This window comes from Phalacrocorax aristotelis, chromosome 6 (genome assembly GCF_949628215.1).
Source record: "Phalacrocorax aristotelis chromosome 6, bGulAri2.1, whole genome shotgun sequence".
Classification (NCBI taxonomy): Eukaryota; Metazoa; Chordata; class Aves; order Suliformes; family Phalacrocoracidae; genus Phalacrocorax; species Phalacrocorax aristotelis.
The window spans coordinates 36,957,530-36,976,466 of record NC_134281.1 but is presented as its reverse complement, the minus strand read 5'-3'; the positions used below and the strand labels follow the sequence as shown (position 1 = coordinate 36,976,466).

The 18,937-nt window shown below is 37.2% G+C and overlaps 1 protein-coding gene across 3 annotated transcripts in view; it reads right to left on the bottom strand.

Annotated features, from left to right (window-relative positions):
* LOC142059011 (complement factor H-like) overlaps positions 1-18,610 on the bottom strand; it is a 36,147-nt gene extending 17,537 nt beyond the window's left edge. Inside the window, exons 1-9 of one of the 3 annotated variants that reach the window (XM_075097211.1) lie at positions 18,454-18,610; positions 13,740-13,925; positions 11,803-11,908; positions 10,423-10,499; positions 8,475-8,669; positions 6,094-6,264; positions 2,800-2,979; positions 2,016-2,216; positions 623-802 (exon numbers count right to left, since the gene is read on the bottom strand). In XM_075097211.1, the coding sequence (XP_074953312.1) occupies positions 623-802; positions 2,016-2,216; positions 2,800-2,979; positions 6,094-6,264; positions 8,475-8,669; positions 10,423-10,499; positions 11,803-11,908; positions 13,740-13,925; positions 18,454-18,514 (1,357 nt within the window). In that variant the 5' untranslated portion in view covers positions 18,515-18,610. The remainder of the gene's footprint in view (positions 1-622; positions 803-2,015; positions 2,217-2,799; positions 2,980-6,093; positions 6,265-8,474; positions 8,670-10,422; positions 10,500-11,802; positions 11,909-13,739; positions 13,926-18,453) is intronic. The other 2 variants (XM_075097213.1, XM_075097212.1) reach the window with 2 other exon arrangements.
* Positions 18,611-18,937: the final 327 nt, after the last annotated feature.

The following is an 18,937-nucleotide window of genomic DNA, read 5'->3' as shown; positions in this document are numbered from 1 at the left end:
AAAGTATTTTTACAGTCTAAGAAAAATTAGGTTGAATTATTTCTTTTGTCCATATGAAATCATTAACTAAAGTATTTAAAGTTCCTGTGAGACATTCTACCAATTTCAGGTTTGGTGCAAGTCAGGAACAAAAGAGTTCAGAGAGGCAACCTTTCTATTCCTTCCCCCTTCTAGTATGATGCCAAATGAAAAGGAAGAAAGAGAAACAGGGATCAGGTAGCATAGTGAGAGGCTGAAAGGAGACAAGAAATTACAGATAGGCTGTGCAAGAGGAATGATTACTATTTATTACATTACTGCACAGCTATGTTATAACAAGATTTCACTACCGAAGACAAAGTATGCCTCCCATCCCAGAGCTTACATTTTAGGAGATCTGAATGAGCCACATGTGGATGTTTTACAGGGTTACATTCTGCACGTTTGTATAGTGACTGACCTCAGCAGCATACAGGGACATGAGAGCTGTATGAGCCAGTTGAGAGAATCACAGCATTGTGTTTCAGTTGTAGAGCACCTAGACTGGGAGTTACTAAGCAGTGGTGATGGATTAATGTAGATGATGTGATGATGGATTTACTGGTTTTAGCTAGAAACCTCAACAAAATTCAAGCACACTCACTTTTACGGATACATCTTGGAGGCGGTGACCAGTCATCCTTTGTGCATGTGATTTCCCCATCTTCGTGTTCAGTGTCATAGTCATCATTGCACAGGTATTGAATTCTTTCACCTTCCTTGTAAACCCTCTTCCGTCTATTTGGGAAATAACCATTTTCTAGCCATTCAACATAGCATTTTTCTAAAGAAGGAAGGTAAGTACATTTAACCACAGTAAATTGTACAACAAGAACTGAGGTAAATTGATTCTTGTGAATTCTTAGGAATTCTTTTTTAGTTAATAAAAAAGGGCCTCCTAGCACCTTTCTGTATCCTTCTATCCCAAAAAGACATTCATGTTCAAACCTGAATGAAAGCATGTTTTGTTTTGGTGCCCTAAGATTAATGAATCACATGAATAGGAGTGCAAGTCACTACATAAAGTGCTAAGAAATGGTCCAGTAAACAATATCGCTTACCTAGTGTTCATAAGCAAGGCTGGCTAACTTCAGTGCATCTAGCATCATGTATACCAGTTCTGGTTTGGTCTGCTATGTCTCTAAAAATGTTGATTTTGAGCATTTGCCTCCAGGAGATTTTATCATCTCTGTGTAAATGTATCAGTCTCTCAAACCAGCTCTAGCTATTTTAACAACAACTAAGCACACTGGGTCTACAGCATCTGGTGCCCTCACGAGTCCAGACACAAGGCAGATGGCTGAAGGCAAGTTATAGCTGTGTTACTTGAGTAACCTGTCCTTTCCTCTGGGCGAGACTCCACTGATTTCCTGCACTGAGCACCACTCCACTTAGGGCAACAGGGAAAGATCAGCCATTTGTAATCCACTTCCAAGCCCTACTAGTAGGTAGGAACTTTACTGTGACTGAAGATGTGTGTTAGGAGTGGCATTCAATCATTAAATCAGTGTATCTGGATCTCTTGCTAATTGCAAGAGTGTGCCACCTTCTCAGATCCAAATGTTATCCAAAGGGACCAGGAAATGGATCATAGAGGAACCTCTAGACAAAGTGCCCAAGCCATGGAAGGAAGAATATATTTACGTAGAGTAGAAACTCTCTGTTTGTACTTGCAGCTCTGTATGCAGCTGAAAGTAGCTACATTCACATGACCCAGATGCCAGACAAGAGAAACGTTTTCTATATATTTCTTAATCTCATGGATAGTTTCAGGAATAAAGAATCTCCAGAATCCAAAAGCATTGTTTTGGCCTTACTCACTTCAGTGTCATTACCAACCGACAGTTTGAGCTCTGCAGATAGGTGGACAGTCTGGGTGCAGTTCCAGGTATCAACGAAAGCAGTTCTACTTTAACAAACTCTTCTGCAAACAATTTCTGCTGCACAGACCTTTGATAATTATAACAGAATTGACCATACAGTGGAAATGTACTTACTGAGGCATTTTGGCTCTGGAGACCAGCCTGTTTCAGAACAGGTGATCAGAACCCATGTATCTCCAGTCGGGGTTGAATAACCTTCCTTGCAGTGGTAATAAACTTGCTGCCCCAACACCATTGGAAAGTAGTGGTGTTTGTGGTTCTCCATGGTTGCACTTAACTTGCCATTTTCTATAGGTGGGTAGTCACATGGTTTCTCTTGAAATAGAATTTAACAGCAACAGTATCAACACATGGATGACAAATATCTCAGGACACAATTCAGATTCAGCTTCATCTGAGTGTTTTCAGAAACTGACAGAATCAGGACTGCACACCTTGGCAGATCCTAAGGAGTGCAGGAACAATTGCACTCTGCTTCTGGTGTCTTTGTCCTCACCTATACCTGTGTGGATTCCCTCTGTTTCCAATGCAAGCAACAGAAATCCAGTCAATATATTCAGTGGACTCCAAAAGCTGGTTCATGAGACCAACTGTAAGTATTTATCCTACAGTGAGATTACACTGTTTTTGTAGAGTGTCTTGTCTAAATTCACTGCACTGACCACGATGGGAGCCCACACAGCTAGCTCAGATACAGACACTGAACTGTGGACTCTTAAAAAAACTAAACTAAACTAAACTTACTAAACCATCAAATTAAGCTTTACATCACGAAGAACCACAATGAATAAGCCACTCTCATTTCTCATGCTTCTGAAGTTTTTCTCTTGACCTCTTTTTCAGTGACATATTTCCAACAACTCTACATATTGCATCTTCATTCATGAGAGCTACTTACGGACACAACCTGGCTCAGGCACCCAGCCATTCTTGGTGCATTCAGCTGTGCTTTTGCCAGTCAATGTTCTAAAACGATATCCAGGATTACACTGTACTGTGATTATATCACCTACTATATATTTGTCTTCTTGAGGTCTAAAGTTCCCATTGGAAAATCTTGGAGGTAGGCATACAGTTTCTAAATAAAAAGAGAAAAATTGGAATCTAATTTGAAGAATGTATATATAGTTATCGCATAAGTTCTTATTTTCATAGTATATTGACCGTAACTGCATAAAATTATTAAAAAGTTTTTCTTAGGGCAAAGAAAAGGTTACATTTCTCTCTTACTCTTAGAAACACACAGTTCTGTAAGAGGAGAGTGACAGCTGTTATTGATATCAAGCTAATTAAAAGATTAAAACTTAATTGCGAAAAGAATTGTTGAGGTAAGAACTTGAGGTGATCAAACTGAATTTGACTAATCTTTTCCAGTATGTCATTTCACAGCTGGAGCTCAAAATGACCTATGCTGGGCTCACTCACATCTCTCCTGGTCTGGTTTATGGATACTGTCCCAAAGGAGGGAAGGTTCACTGGCAGGCCCTAAATGGAGAAATAACTATACTTAACTAGCAACTGATCATTCAAAGGTTGTGTGATTAAGATTAGGGTCTTGCACTGACACTGGAAGTATTTCAACAGCTGAGAAAGGACAAGAATGCTATGCTAAAAAGCTGATGATATCTTTATGGTTGGAGAAGCTTGACAAACATATTATTTATAAACTGGAGCCTGTCTTCTGGGTATTTTTTGTATTCTACTTCCAGTTTAGAGAATATCACCAACACGTTCAGGGTTGGGAGGGGATGATTATAAGAACCGGACAGGTTGGTCCTGCTGTGGAGTGAAGGTGGACATATCAGCTTTATGCATGTACTGCTGAATCATGTAGGTTCCGTCGTAAGTCAAGTAGGATCCAGAATCACTATTTGAATATGACCCAAGTATCAGAGCCCAGGATATCAGTGTCTAGAAGAATGGGGTTTTTTGGCACCTGCATGTTGCTAAACCATAGGTAATGCATATTTACTAGTATCATTGCTAATCTTGAAGCAGAAAAGTCAAGAGCTGAGTGGGCACTGAGGCTGACTACACTTTATTTCTAAAGGAGTCTTTCTGGAAGAGGTCCCAGGAAGGTGGGTGGTGCATAACATCCTACAGTGTTGCCCTGCGGCCAACATTTTTTTCCAGTTTCAAGTGTTTCGCAATTTCTTGAAGACAATTCAAGGTACTAATGATTTCTCCAAAATTTACATCAGACTATGTCAACTGGGACATAGCATGCATATTTCTGTTTGTGGAATTTGGAGATTTAATGATAGTCTTTAAGTGCTGCAGCTGAATGAAACTAAAGTAAAATCCATGACCCAGAGGGCTGATGTAAAACAGGATTAGCCTCAGAAATTATGGATTTGTCGTTTTATCTGCTCAGAGGGCACTTGGGAGTTAGAAAGCAAGAGGGAGTTTCAGCATTGTAAATATATTAATTTGTAGAGATTCTTGGTAAATTTCTGATGGGCATTTTGAACACCATGGATAATGTGGTTGTGCAATTACAGTTCTGATGACATTAAGCAGATTGCTGTCTTCAACCTAGAATACGGCCATGGACAGTGGCAGGATTCACGCATACCATGTTACTTTGGTCTCTGTTTATACATCACTTTATGTCCATGGTTCTTTGGGTTAGTGAACTTCAAATCTGTGTTGTACACAATTATTGACATAATGGCTATGTAGAAAGTACTACTGTTTTCAGCTTTATATATAATCCAGCACTACGATTCCATTGTAGTTTTCTACCTAGACAGTTATGGCCATTGATGGACTACTTATCCTTCTGAAATTGGACTGCTTCACATTTGCTCAAACTCCTTTGGAAATAGTCATGTCAACTTCAGGTTTTCTCCCTACAACTCTATCTTACTATTTCAGAAGAAATCTTGAAAGGCGGCTTACAAATTTAAGTCTGGATTTTAATCTGAAAGATACTTTGAAAGACACTTTTGTAATTTCCAGTCATTTCTGAAAGATTGCACAGTACACTAACAATTTCTTACTGAAGTTCCATCCGTGAAATAGGGATCATTTTTGAACGGTTCTTCTCTGGTTCAAACTGGTTGATCAGAAATAGTAGTCTGGAAATTTCAAGAATGGATATAATGGCTAGCAACCAAGTCGTCAGTCTGCTCAAACTACAGTAAGACTCATCAGGACACCGAGACAAAAAGCAGAGGTCAAGCAAACTTCTATTGTCTCAAATGTTCAGAGATGTTGAGTGGTATTTTACTGAGCAGTTAGTCCTATGATTACAAGTAGCAGAGCCTCGGCTATGGTGACACAGCATCTCAACTACTGAATATGGAAGACCTGAAGATGCAGTAACTTGTATCTCCCCCTCAAAGAATTGCTTGTGATTCATAAATAGGTCATCAAGCTAAGACTATTAGCATTAGCCAATTTTATTCATACTGCTGCAATTCATATGGTATCAAACAAATATTTCTTTACCCAGTCTTCCAACATGCAGCATGGCCACCGACTTGTACCAGTTATGTTCATGTTAGGCACACTTAAAAAGGTACTGAGACTCGATGTGAAGACAATAGGACTTAAAAAACCATATCACTTCTCTAAGAAGTTGGTTCCAAATGTTAATTTTCCCACACCATTACAAATTTCAGATTCCTTCTGTAGTTTGAATTTCTCAGGTATTAATATTTTTTTTTACCTGCTTGCTTAAATATTCTTTTTAGTGTCTGATTTTTCCATTCCTTAGATAAAACATTTTCATCATATTTTGTAGAAGGTAAAGAGACTCAGCTTTATCCTTCCTATTTGTCCAAATTAGGATTTTTTTCTAACGCAAGAAATCTTTTTCCTATGTTCTCCCCACTAATTCAAAAACATACAAAAATAACAAAATAACAACAGCTACTAATGCTGAATGAAGGATTTTAGCATCAGTCTCATTTATGCAGTATACTGGAGCAATTGTTACTTCGTGGACCTATTTAACTATACTCAAGTAACAAAAGACTGAATTAACTGTTTTTGCTACTGCTCTCCATGGATAACTCTTATCCAGTTGTTTGGTCCCTTTAACACTTAATCCTTCCAGATCTTCATGGGATATTGGTCAGATGTGGATGGATTTCTTTTGTTATGAATAAACTAACTTTTGTCATTACTTGTCTCTGAAATTACTTCCAACCACAACAAATGCAAAATAACTCTAGGCAAGGCTAACCAGTGCAACGGGGGGTTGGACTCCATCCTGATTCAGTACATTGTGCATCTGCTCTTTCACTGTATCTGTATCCTTCATCACAGGCAAACTGTAGTTGTTCAGATTCCTTGTAAGACCCCTTTGGAGAACGTACATAGCCGTTTTGAATTTTTGGCAGATCACAGATAATCTCTGAAATTGAGAAAGACAAAAATCCTTTTTTTTTTCTTTGCTGTGAATAGATTCCTACCGGAATAAAATATAGGGTTGTTTTTTTTTTTCATTTGACTTCACAAAAACATTTACATTTGGAAACTCTTTGAAACTTATCTGAGAACTCTTCAATGACCTGATTGTGGGTGCCACACAGCATAAACAGCACAGTGGTTCATGAAACAGATTTCAGGGCTTTGCTTTGGATTTTAATGGATCACAGAATCAGTATATAAGGCAGGGGACATTCTGAAATAAGCAACTAGGCTAGCTGAATTTTAGGATTTTTCTTTTTTTCAGATAATTTCATTTCCTTGTAATTTCCAGCAAACCTAAGCTCTCTCATAGCCAGTAGACAATTAGTTAAATCATGGCATCAACATGAAAACGAGTTAATCTGGAAAACTGATACTAGAATGCTTCATTAAGAACCTCAGCATACCCAGCTCCTTGCCAAACCCAATAAAACCACTGAGATCTTGCAGATTCCAAAAACTGCATTCATAAAGCCAGAAAATATTCAAGACTCTTTCCCAAGCCAAAGAGCAGGACACCAAAGAGTTCCCTTTGATTCCTTTGCTGGATTTACTTCATATTTAGGATGAAATATAGCTCAGTGAAACTGTCATTATTTAATAAAATGAATTATATTCTGCAAATGTTACAAGGACATGTGTTTAATCCCACTTTATGCTGTGCAAATTATAATAAATGGGGGTTTCAAAGCAGCAAAAGGCAGCACTGAAACTGTGAAAAAAACCATACATGTATCTGACATCCTGACATATGTACACTGCTCTTCTAAACACATACTTCCCAATCTGATGACATACAAATAATACAAGAAACTTGACGGAATGTATATTTAACAGTGATTATTACCATAAATTTACTGGGATCCATTCTTACATACTGACAATCCAATCCCATACAATCTCTATTTGCAAAATGGGAGGAGCAACCCCACCCGCTGGTACAAGCTGTGGGCAGGGCATGGTGGGGTCAACTGGCTAAAAAGTAGTTTTGCAGAAAAAAACTTGGCAGTCCTGATGGACAAGCTGAACAGGGGCCAGCAATGTGCCTTTGCAGCAAACAAAGGAAACAGTGTCCTGGGCTTCATAGGGAAGAGTGTTGCTGGCAGGCCAAAAGAGGTGATCCTTCTCCTCTACTCAGCATTGGTAAGACCACATCTGGAGTTCTGTGTCCACATCTGAGCTTGCCAATACAGGATAGACATGGACATACTGGAGCAGGTCCAGTGAAAGAACATGAATAACATTAAGGAATTGGAAAAACTGACAGATAAAGAGAGGCTTAGAGAGTCTAGAGAAAAGAAGGCTTGGCGGGGAGGGAGGGACGATCTTATTAATGTGTATATTTATAAATTCTCAGCTGCGGTGGGGCAGCAGAAGTAAAGATGATGGAACCAGACCCTTCTCATCGGCACCCAGTGACAAGATGAGAAGCAACGGGCACAAATTGAAATACAGAAAATACCACTGAAATGTAAGAGAAAACATTTTTACTTAAGAGTGGTCAAACACTGGAATGGGTTACTCAGAAAGGCTGTGGAGTTTGCATCCTTGGAGATGTTCAAAAGCCAACTGGACACAGTCTTGAGTGGCTTGCCCTAGCTTTGAGGGACCTTCAAGGTCCCTTCCAACCTCACCAATTCTGTGGTTCTATAAAAACTAGACATGAATTAACCTTCTAACTTGTCAAAACACAGTCTGAAGAAACAAAATACCATCATGATTTCTTTGTATTTTATATATCCTAAGAACATGAGTGAATTAAAATCATACTTGTTTTTTAAACTTGATTCACATAGATTCAAAGCTGTTCATAATTACTTTGGTTAAATCAACACTGAAGTGACTGGATCTTATGTAGACATACCAAAACTAGTTTCAAAGAAATTGACTGCAGCCTGGCAAAACATACAGCTTGTAGTGAAAATGTGGAACAAACAGATGGTCCCTTATGGGTGTATTAGCATTCAATATATTCTGATTTCTATTTCTTATCCTACTTCTGCATATATGCAATGAGGAACATTTACAAACAAACTATGCTTAATTGCCATGGAATAAAGTGAAAGCTTTGTAGTTTCCCATATGGTAACCAGTCCTTAGAAGTCTGTGAGAATAAAGCTTCTTAATTACAGAAATAAATAGTGTCCTTTTTACCTTGGCAGTGAGGCACATCACTATTCCATTTTCCATTAGAAGAGCAAATTATTTCTTTAGATCCAACTAGCTTGTATTTTGTATTACATTCAAAATTTACAACCTGGCCAAAGGAATACTCTTGGCCTAGCTCAAAGGCACCGGTCACAATTATTCTTCCATTTTTTGGTGCTTGTACAGGTAAACACTTTGCAACTGGAAAATAAAACAAAACAAAAGGAAAGGAAAAAAACAGCCATTTTGAGGCATATTCTGTAAAATAAATTGACGTTAAAAAAGTTAAAATACAGAAAACTCATTGTAATTTCCTTACACGTTTTAAAAATATGCATTCTTGTTATGTATTCAGATACTGTTTGCAACAGATATAATATAAAACCCTAAGCAAGAAGACAGACTGACAAAGTAGGAAGCTTGTAGACTGGCACTCATCATCCTTTTCTCTGTTCTTGAAGGCTAAAGACAGAGCACCCACTAAACCAGATGACCTCCTGAGGGCTTGCCCAATTTAAATTGTCCTATGATCCTATGAATTCTGCGGATGCTTAGATGAGACTTGACTGACACACAGAGCTATGCCAAACTGCATTTGCTATAGACAAATATCTAGAAAAGTGCTGTGTTATAGACTGACTACAACAGTTCAGTGACTAACTGAAAATCCTAGTTAAAGATATCAGAACAATTATATTACTACAGTAAACAAACACAATTCCAGCCATGAATTTAGACCTCTTGTATCTCCTGACTTTGTAACTGCAGAAGAAGGAAGAATTAACGTATGTCATCAGATATTTCTTATTAAGGGGGAAATGACTATCAAAACTCATTCTTGAATGTTCACATAGGTATCACTGAGCACGTATGAAAGTGGCTGGTGTTTTGCCTACACATCTCCCACATTTCTCTGACAACATTGTCCATCTTATAAGTCATCTGCCTTTTGTATGAGCTCACATTCTGTTGTCTAGATTCCTCACAATTAGAACATTATACAAATACTTTCTTTCATAGGCAATCGTATTTCAGTCTATAACAAAAACTCCTCAATCATGAAAGAAAATTCTCACGAGGACTTTGAAATATCAGTATCTTGGTGACATGACAAAAAATGTCGGAAATCATTGCTCTTTACTGTGCAGATTGAGACCTCTACACCTAAAATTGAGGACACTCAAAATCCAGTAAACTAAATGTGAAACATCTGAGACCAAGGAAATGTCAAAACACAGACAACAAACTCCAGACAAGAGAAAGGCATCTACTTCTTTTTGTGATTCTGTACTTGGAGACCCTTTCCTGACATTAGATTCTTAACCTAAAGTGAAATTTCACAGCTGCATTTTTACATTAAAATAGACCAGTTAAAAATAACTTTGGGAAGAAAGGAAGCTTATTTTCGTAATCATACAGGTTTGAAACTGGTGAAAAGGTTTCCAAAATCAGGGAAGTATCATCTGAGCCATTCAGCCTATTAAGTCTTGCGGTCTGGGTCTCTCTTGCTCTCATTCTTATTTATTGAAGTTCTTCCACAGTATGCTAATAGGAAGAAGAACTTATAACAAAATCTTAATGGCTAGGATAGTCATAAGGGTGGAGGAGGAAACTAGCTAAAACCACACATGCTTTCACATACATCCAAAATGCCTCACCCCAGCTGTCTTTTGAAACACGTTTTGCAGACATGTACTCTATCAGGGCCTTTAGGTAAGGCAGCGCTTTAAGCCAGTCTGGGGGTGACAGGACTCCGTTTTGTGAATGGTTTTAAGAAAAACTTGATGCTATTGGGCTACAGTGGCTGAGCAATCATTGTAAGACTTTCACTGCTGCATAACTTGAATTTAAACATGTGAACTAATACTAGTAGAGAGATCACAGACTATTTCTAGATAGTATCAGACAGATAAAAACCAGTTTAATAAAGAATTAAATGTCAAACTCCATTTACCTTCACAGTGAGGGATGTCATTGCTCCATCCATCTGCCTGACACTCACGGTAATTTTTTTGGCTGAGCATCTGGTATCTTACCAAATAAAAAGTAAACAATGCTAAAATACAGTCTCATTATGTGACAGAAACGGCAGTGTTGCTATTTGTGAAACAAATGAAGTAGGTTTCATATGTTGTAGCACAGATTAACCAAAACGTGATAAAACCAAGTAGTTTTTTGGTGTGCATCTTCCCTATTTTGTTTCTTTTAATAGCATATGGCAAAAAATATGAAAAAAAAATCAGAAACTAGGAAGTAATCAGTAAGATGGTTTCTTTGCTGCAGAGATAGCAAGCTTTGGCTACACAGCAAATAACCTAGGGGTAATTGACACAATCAATACCAAGCAGAGTAAAACTCCTGTTGCCTGTGCTCTAGCATGACTGAAAACCATGTGATAGCATCAAAATAGGACTTAATCCAAACCATATGTATCTCATGCTTTGATGAGTTAGGTTTCAGGGAAACATGGCCACAATGCCATGGCTTCTGCTTTGTCTGAAATGTAGTCAGAGGAAGTACAGCTAGTCTCAAATGATGGTGAAGAACCGTACGAATTTAAGGGATTAAGGAGAATATTGATTTTGGAACTCTTTTTGTGAAACTCAGACTAGACTGCATCAATACAAAGACTGCAAAATCATGACTAACCACTGTACCATGCTTATAGCTGATATGCATTTCAAGAGGAAAGAATCCAGTCACAGGCATACTTAACACAAGTCTTGCTGCAGTTTTCACTGAATATGAATAGAGGAGGAAGAGAGAAGAATTTCTTCCCAGCAGTCAGTGAAGACATGTTAGTGAGTCTACCAGAAATGTCTTCCTTCAATCATTTTTTACAATATATTTTACTTCATAATGCACAAAATTGATTTAACCAGGACTGATGAGTTTTGGTTCTGAATAGGAGACTCTGTAGTAAGGCCTAATGACTTTGTCAATGTAACTGTATCATGACTGCCTACTGAGAGCACTGATTCCAGCATACAAAGCTGCATTTCCCTCTGAACTAGCTGGCTGGTGGAGTCATGAGGCAGCTTTACAGTCAGATCACTATTTTTGTTTTCTACTCGGACAACTGTGATTTCAAGTTTGCTACAGTTCTATGTGTTTTAGACACTTCAGGTGCATGAGTTCAGTTACTCCAATAGCACCAGACATGAGAAGGAATTATCTTTAGTATTACCATAATTGCAGAAATTTAAATTAGCAATAACCAAGCATTAAATATTAGTAAGTTGCAGCTGCATTGCAGACAACAAATCTATGACAGACACTTCTTAACAGTAATACCTTAAGTTAACTTCCATATATTGAACTAAACAAATATTACCCATCATTACAGCTGTACTCAACTCTGGCACCAAATACAAATTCACTTCCACTGGTAAGTTCAAAGGAACCAAACTCAATATCTCCAGGATGTCCACAGGGTTTATCTGGTAAAAACAAAAGAAGAAGAAGAAGAAAAATTACTTAAACCACACATAGGGACATGAAAGTGTGAAAGATAGCACTTTCCTAATAACTAGTAGTGAGTAGGGGCCTTTCAAAATTCAAAAATGCTCAGCATTACCTTGATCAACGCCTCCCCTTTTTAATCACTGTCTTCAATGAGAACATTCTGGTGAAAGGATCTGCTGATTTTTATTTTAAATTAAATAACAAATTAGCAGGTTTTATTCCTTTAAAAATTCTGCACTCATCTTAAGTTTTATTACAAATTTAATGGCAGCATGCAACTTCAGCTTTTCATAAACCTTGTGACATAAGCTGGTCCAAAGTTTCCGCTACAGAATCCATCCATGATTAGAAATGAAATTTCCTCAATCTGATGGAGATTATGCTGAGTAAAGAGGGATGATCTAAGGCCACAGGAGTCTTTTGGTCCTCAGTCCTTTCTGCTCAAAGTACCCCATGTGACTTTTCTTGTCATCTGGCCCCATTTGCCCTGGATTCACAAGAGAATTGCAAAGATGAACATGCCATCTCTCTCATTCATCCACTTTTGATGTTATAGTAATGACTGCAAAATATACAGCATAGCTAAACCCTATTAGGCCACCTCAGAAGAAATCTTTCCTGGTTCCTGTGACCTAGGCAATTTCATTTCTTGGAGCATATCAACATCCTTGTTTTTTCCGAAGGAGAGGTGTTTGAGTAGGCCCTAAACCTGCTTCAGTGTGATTCAGAGAAAACAGACAACCTCATGATCAGTTTTGCTGTCTAGTGTGGCCTATCCTGAAAAGGGAACGTGATCACTTAACCTGTGGCAGACCATCCCTTTTCTCCTTCCACCTGCACCTTGCCAGTGTTAGCATCTATTCACTGGGTGGCAGTATTTACTAAAATACGTTACTAAAAAGCAACATAAAATTTTGTAAAATTTGAAAGATCTGTGTTCACTACAGAGTAGTTATACAAATACATATAAAAACTGAGAGGGTGACTAAATAAAACATGCAAAAGAAACCAGTAACAATTTTATTAATTCATTTTTACTCCTTATTTTTATTAATCTCTGTTTGAATGACACCTGGGACTTAATTTTGTATTATCAAACCAAACATTCTACTACTAAAAATTTTGCATGTTAGATATGTAAGAAGAAAAAAGATCATGTGTCTAATTTGTGTTTAAAACTCATTTACAGAAAAGTTTCTGCTGACTAACAATAATAAACTTCAATTTCTTCACTAATGAATTCTATGTGAAGATGTGAGATACTTTTAAACTCTTAACACAATATACTAGAGATAATAAATAGCAGGTCTCATCCTAATCATTACTTTTCCTTCATGGATTAAAAGAAAAGGCAGGTAAAAATAATTTCCCACTTTCAAGAAATTTTATCTTCCATAGAATTAGTTGAATAAACTGAAAAGACGACAATACTGTCTCTTGACTTGCATTCAGAAGCTAGGTTAGTGCTTTATTCTGCTTAGACTGTAAATTTCATGTGCATTAGACTTTTTAAAAATTTTGGAAGAAAGCTTCTAATTACTTAATAACTTAAATCGGGTTAATAATGCTGGCCTAGAGCAAGGTCTTATCCTGTAAACTAAAAAAAGAATAATCCTTTGATCTGGAGAAAAGGAACTTCCAAAAATGTTTCCCTATGTATACATACTTCTTAGGATGTTATTTTAAAGGATGCTGAAATAAGTAAGTTACAGGTAAGGATACAATGGTAATTTCACACTGACATCACTGTGAAGGAATGTGATCTGCTAGGTCAAATGTTTGCACATGTTTTGCATAAATACTTACTTCTGCATTCTGCGCTTGGGAGGCGTTGCTGCCATGCTCCATCAGCACACTCAAAGACAATTTGTCCAAGTTTTATATATCCAGGCCGACATCTGTATGTTACCTGAGTACCATGTGAGTAGGGAGGTTTGTCCCATCTTTCAGTAGGCACTTCTTTAACCCTCCTAGGAGGAGGTTCTTTACAGGCTAAAAATCGTAAATAAAAATATTGGTGACTGAAACACATGCTACAAACACCAAAATAATTTTACAATAGAAAATGTAGCAAGAAATCCTGGGGACATCTGTGGTCAAATGAGCATATGTCTTCTACTTAATCATCACAAAATGGGAAACTGCCAAGAATCCACATTTTGTAGGAATATGAATAGATGTTTAGAGGGACATAAGACTAGTCAAGCAAGTGCCAAGAAACCACATGGGACAGTCATAATTCATGAAATAGATTTTAGTTACAAAGACTGAGATGAGACTAGTGCCCTGGTTCTAACCACAGACATGTCTCACCCTTCCATCTGCAGGAGCTCCTTCATGCCTGTCCTTCCATTACCACAGAGGACAACTCCATCCACGCTGTCGAGTTTCCTTTCAAACTATTTTCTTCTGCAGCAACCACCAACCTTACTGACATTAAGTTCATGTACCGTTTGATCAAGTTCTATCGAATCTCCCCTCAGCTTTACATTGCCTGAACTTTCTCTCCAGGCTGAAATCACCTGATATTCCAAAATTTATTGTCTCCTGTCCATGAGATTTCTTCTTATGACAAGTTACTTATTACAGGATGTAATTAATTCTGGGCATTAACTTCGATGTTTCTTAGCTTCAGAACATTTTGACTCAACTGGGGGGTGGATGGTATTGTCTGATATTTCTTATTAGCTCAACACTATACAGTCCTTCCCCAAAAGTTCCTTCCTGGGCCTTCTTCGGTGTCCATGAAATAAATGTAAAGCCAAGCCCATATGAATTACAAGAAATGAGCCTGAATTATTTAAATAAGAAGTTCCTTAACAGCTTGAGAATGAGAAAAATCAGCCTAAAGGGGAAAGAAACAAAGGTTGGAAAGCTGTTAATGAAAGACTAAATGATCTTTGTTAAGGAACATTTTTTTGTTGTTGTTGTTTATAAAAATTGACCTAATTTCAGTGACTAATTCTCTGTGCTTGGGTGACTGCAATGTACTTATTTTAAAGGCTGAAGATTTACCCAGAGTAACAGAGTCTGGACAGTCTAGCTAATTAGATGCAAGTCTGTTTTACATTTGAATACAAAAGATGAGACTTCATCAAGAATAAATAAAACAACCTCTGAGAAATGAAGCTTTGGAAAAGAAATGAAACCTCGGTAGAGAAAATAAATGGGAGAACAAATGTCCACCGGGAGGAAATTTCTTGATGAGTAGATTCATGACTCAGTAGAGAGCTGGCACAAAGTCCTCCCACCTGTTTAGTTGTAAAGCCACAGGTTTGAGAAAGCAGCAGTACTCTCACTGAAGCTTTCCTGCGTATTATTCAGGTGCTGCCTGAAAGTGGGACTACAAGAAAAATATTTAGGATCTTTAGTCATGTGAGGGATGTGGAGTTATGGCTTGCTGAACTAAACTGGAGATCACAACCACAGATTAAGTAGCTGTGATTTCTAATACAAAGTGAGCAGGTTCAATACTCATTCTTCTACATCAAAGTGTGGAAAGTTGTGCTGGTTTTGGCTGGGATAGCGTTAAGTTTCTTCACAGTAGCTAGTATGGGGCTGTGTTTTGGATTTCTGCTGAAAACAGAGGTGATAACACAGGGATGGTTTCCTTATTGCTGAGCAGTGCTTATAGACAGTCAAGGCCTTTTCTGCCTCTCATCTCACCTCACCAGCGAGTGGGCTGGGGGTGCACAAGAAGCTGGGAGGGGGCACAGCTGGGACAGCTGACCCCAACTAAACAAAGGGATATTCCACACTATACAATGTCTTGGTCAGCATATACAGATGGGGGAAGAAGGAAAGGGGGGGCATTCGGAGTGATGGCATTTGTCTTCCCAAGTAACTGTTACGCATGATGGAGCCCTTCTTTCCTCGGGATGGCTGAACACCTGCCTGTTGATGGGCAGTAGTGAATTAATTCTTTGTTCTGCTTTGCTTGCATGCATAGCTCTTGCTTTACCTATTAAACTGTCTTTATCTCAACCCATGAGTTTTCTCAGTTCTATCATTCCAAATCTCTCACTCGTTCTGCTGCGGGGGAGCGAGTGAGCAGCTGGGTGGTGCTTGACTGCTGGCTGCAAAAGTGAATTTTACTTTAATTGTTCAAAGTCATACCCTTGAAAACTCACTGTTTTTATTTAAGTCAGTGGAATACCTACCAAATTAGAGGCGCAATTTTAGAAAATTATTTAAATATCAGGAAAAACATTTGTTGCAAGAAAAAAACCCTATAATTTCAAGTGTAGCCATGGCATTTTAAAAATATAAAGACCATTAATTGTGAGATATAGTAACTTTATTTTGTCCGGCTTAAGTAGCCAGAAGAAGTAGACAGTCTTTGACTATACTGCTGAGTGCTAAAGGAAGAGTATGCCCACATGTTCATGTTCTTTCCAACTACTTTAGTAAGTATGCTCCTTCTTACAAATGATTACATCTGAGTAAAAATGATTGTTTCTGTCCACTAGAGAGTACTACCCTACTATCAAAAAAAGGTAGTAGGGATATACTTCTCTTCACAAGATTAAGACACATTCACTTTTTAACAACATTTTTGCAAAATGCAGGAATAAGGGAAATTAAGAAGAATCCTTTAGCTAGTTCTGTCTTTCAAATGTATTAAAAAATTAGTTTACCAAAAAAAGTTCTTTGTAATTAGAGAAAAGGGATTTTTCTAATTCTACATATTTTCATTAGAGCTCATTAAAATTAGTGCCTTCAGTTTTCAAGCTGAGAAAGCACACTCCAAATTCTGTGATTTTAAAATTAGACTCTTTAGTACAGGGAGAGCTTCTCTGCTCTATTCCTCCCTTACTTCTAAGTCATATTATATTTGTATTGTCTGTTGTGCAGAATGGGCCTCTTAACTCCTCCTTGTTTACATTAAAAAAAACCCAACACAAACATTAAAGATAGTCTCTTCATCATAACTAAGACATGCTTCTTTCTGAGTTTTATTTCAGCTCTGTCTGATTGTTCTTTACCACTCTTGCCCTGATGTCAAACTGTGTGTTACCATCAAGTGTCTCAGTATGGATATGTATTTCTGACTACAGCTAATTATTCTTTTATTTTTTTAATGCAGTTTCTTAGTAGCTTGAGAAGAAGAAATCTGCTGACAGGATGTACTTCAAAATTATATTATGTCATGCACTCACATGTGTACTCACCAAAACTGGGGGGGTTTATTTTTATATTAGAAAGCATGCACTAAATGCACATCTTCAAATCCTTTAGTGAGAGACCACGAGAGCTGGAATTAATCATTTAGTATTTATATGTGACTTACCTCAGTTAGAAATAGCTCAAGCTGCTTTCTTGCCATCAGTCATTATGCTGGTAGCAAATTCCATAAAGTCAAGCACAAACTATGAATTCAGGTAGCAGTATTCTTCAGCCCTTGTGCAAAAACCCAGCTCTTGAACAACTCTCATAGACTTTCAATATGAAGCTTGAACTAAGAAACCTGAATGACCCGTGGTAACAGTTGTCCAGATAAATCAAATATTACTACATTCACATTCCTTTGCAATCTCTCTGAACTAAAGAAAGCATTGTGAAAACGAAATGAAAATTCAGGAAAACTTTCTTTTCAAATCCCAGGACTTTTCTGGACTCTTTGCAAGCCAATAAGACTTTATTAGTTGCTTTGGGGCAGTATTTATTAAGTATTTATTAAGATAAAAGATAATACAATTCTTTAATGGCCTAATTTTCCAATTTTTCACAGTAAAATCTATCAGATTATTTTGATTAATAAGGTCTTCATAATCTTCACCTAAAATTACAAACGACCTGAACCAAGCAAAGACACACACTAGCTCAAAAACATGTAGCACCATTTCTGCAACAGTCTATAAGAAACCCAGACAGAAAGCAAAATAATTACATTACTAAACATACATTAAATAATATAAACACAATATCAAGAAAAATAAACTGAATAGAGAAGCAGAAAATATCAGAGGCTTCTGAAAAGAGACCCAGAATACTAGCTACCTCTTTAAACATCTGCAAAAGCATACCCGTATACCTTTATCTCATTTAATGGATTAAAATCAGTCTGTCGTTCCACAGATATTTTGTAAGATTTTCTGTGAATTCAGTAATCATTCCTCTTTCTCGGATTATCTCACGGATTATTCCAGACAGAAAGAAATGCACATTTATTGAATATTTTCTATTTTAACCTACCAGCTGTTCACAGGTTTTGGATGTTAGAATACTTAACAAACTTAAAAATAATTAATAACAAATGAGTTGTCTGGCTCTAGTTTAAAGGGATAGTAACCATTAAAAAGGCTGTGCAACAGATTAATAAAAACAGTAGTTATCCAAATAAATAGGTGAAATACTACATATGACAGGATACTAAAGGTGCTAAATACTGCCAGAAGAAATCTCAACTATTGTTGTCAGAAGTTAATTAAAATAGAAATGTTTTATTTACATATTGTTTTAGTAACGATTTTCACATATACTTTAAGAAAGTGGTGTTTTTTTTCATATTAAAGCTTACCTCTTTCTGCAGTACAATACATCCAAAATAAAAGCAGAGTTGTATAGCCCAGGAATGACATCCTAGAGATTCAGGAACTCAGCAAACACATTTAGTATTGTAGCCTACTTTTTTGATTACTTTGTGTTATTTCCACTTCTATTTTACTCACTAACTGCTCCAGGGACTGACCTTGCAAAGCATTTATACTCTGGTTTCAGCAGTCACTTCCTCTAATCCTCTTGCAACATACGAGTTGTTTTTTCTCCCTCTCCAAACTTTGCTAAATGAATAAATAAATAAATGTCAGGCAATTTTGGTTGATGCAGTCCTTCTCTGTGGTCTGCTTGTTTTCACATCATACCTAATTTTTTTCATATTAATCCCTTCCGTACTCAGATAAGCTTATTTCTTTTGGTATCCAAAAGAAGTTCTACAAATAAATTATTTTGTGATTCCTTGTGTCTTATATGCTTTGTTAAAAACCAGAAATTCTCATTAAATA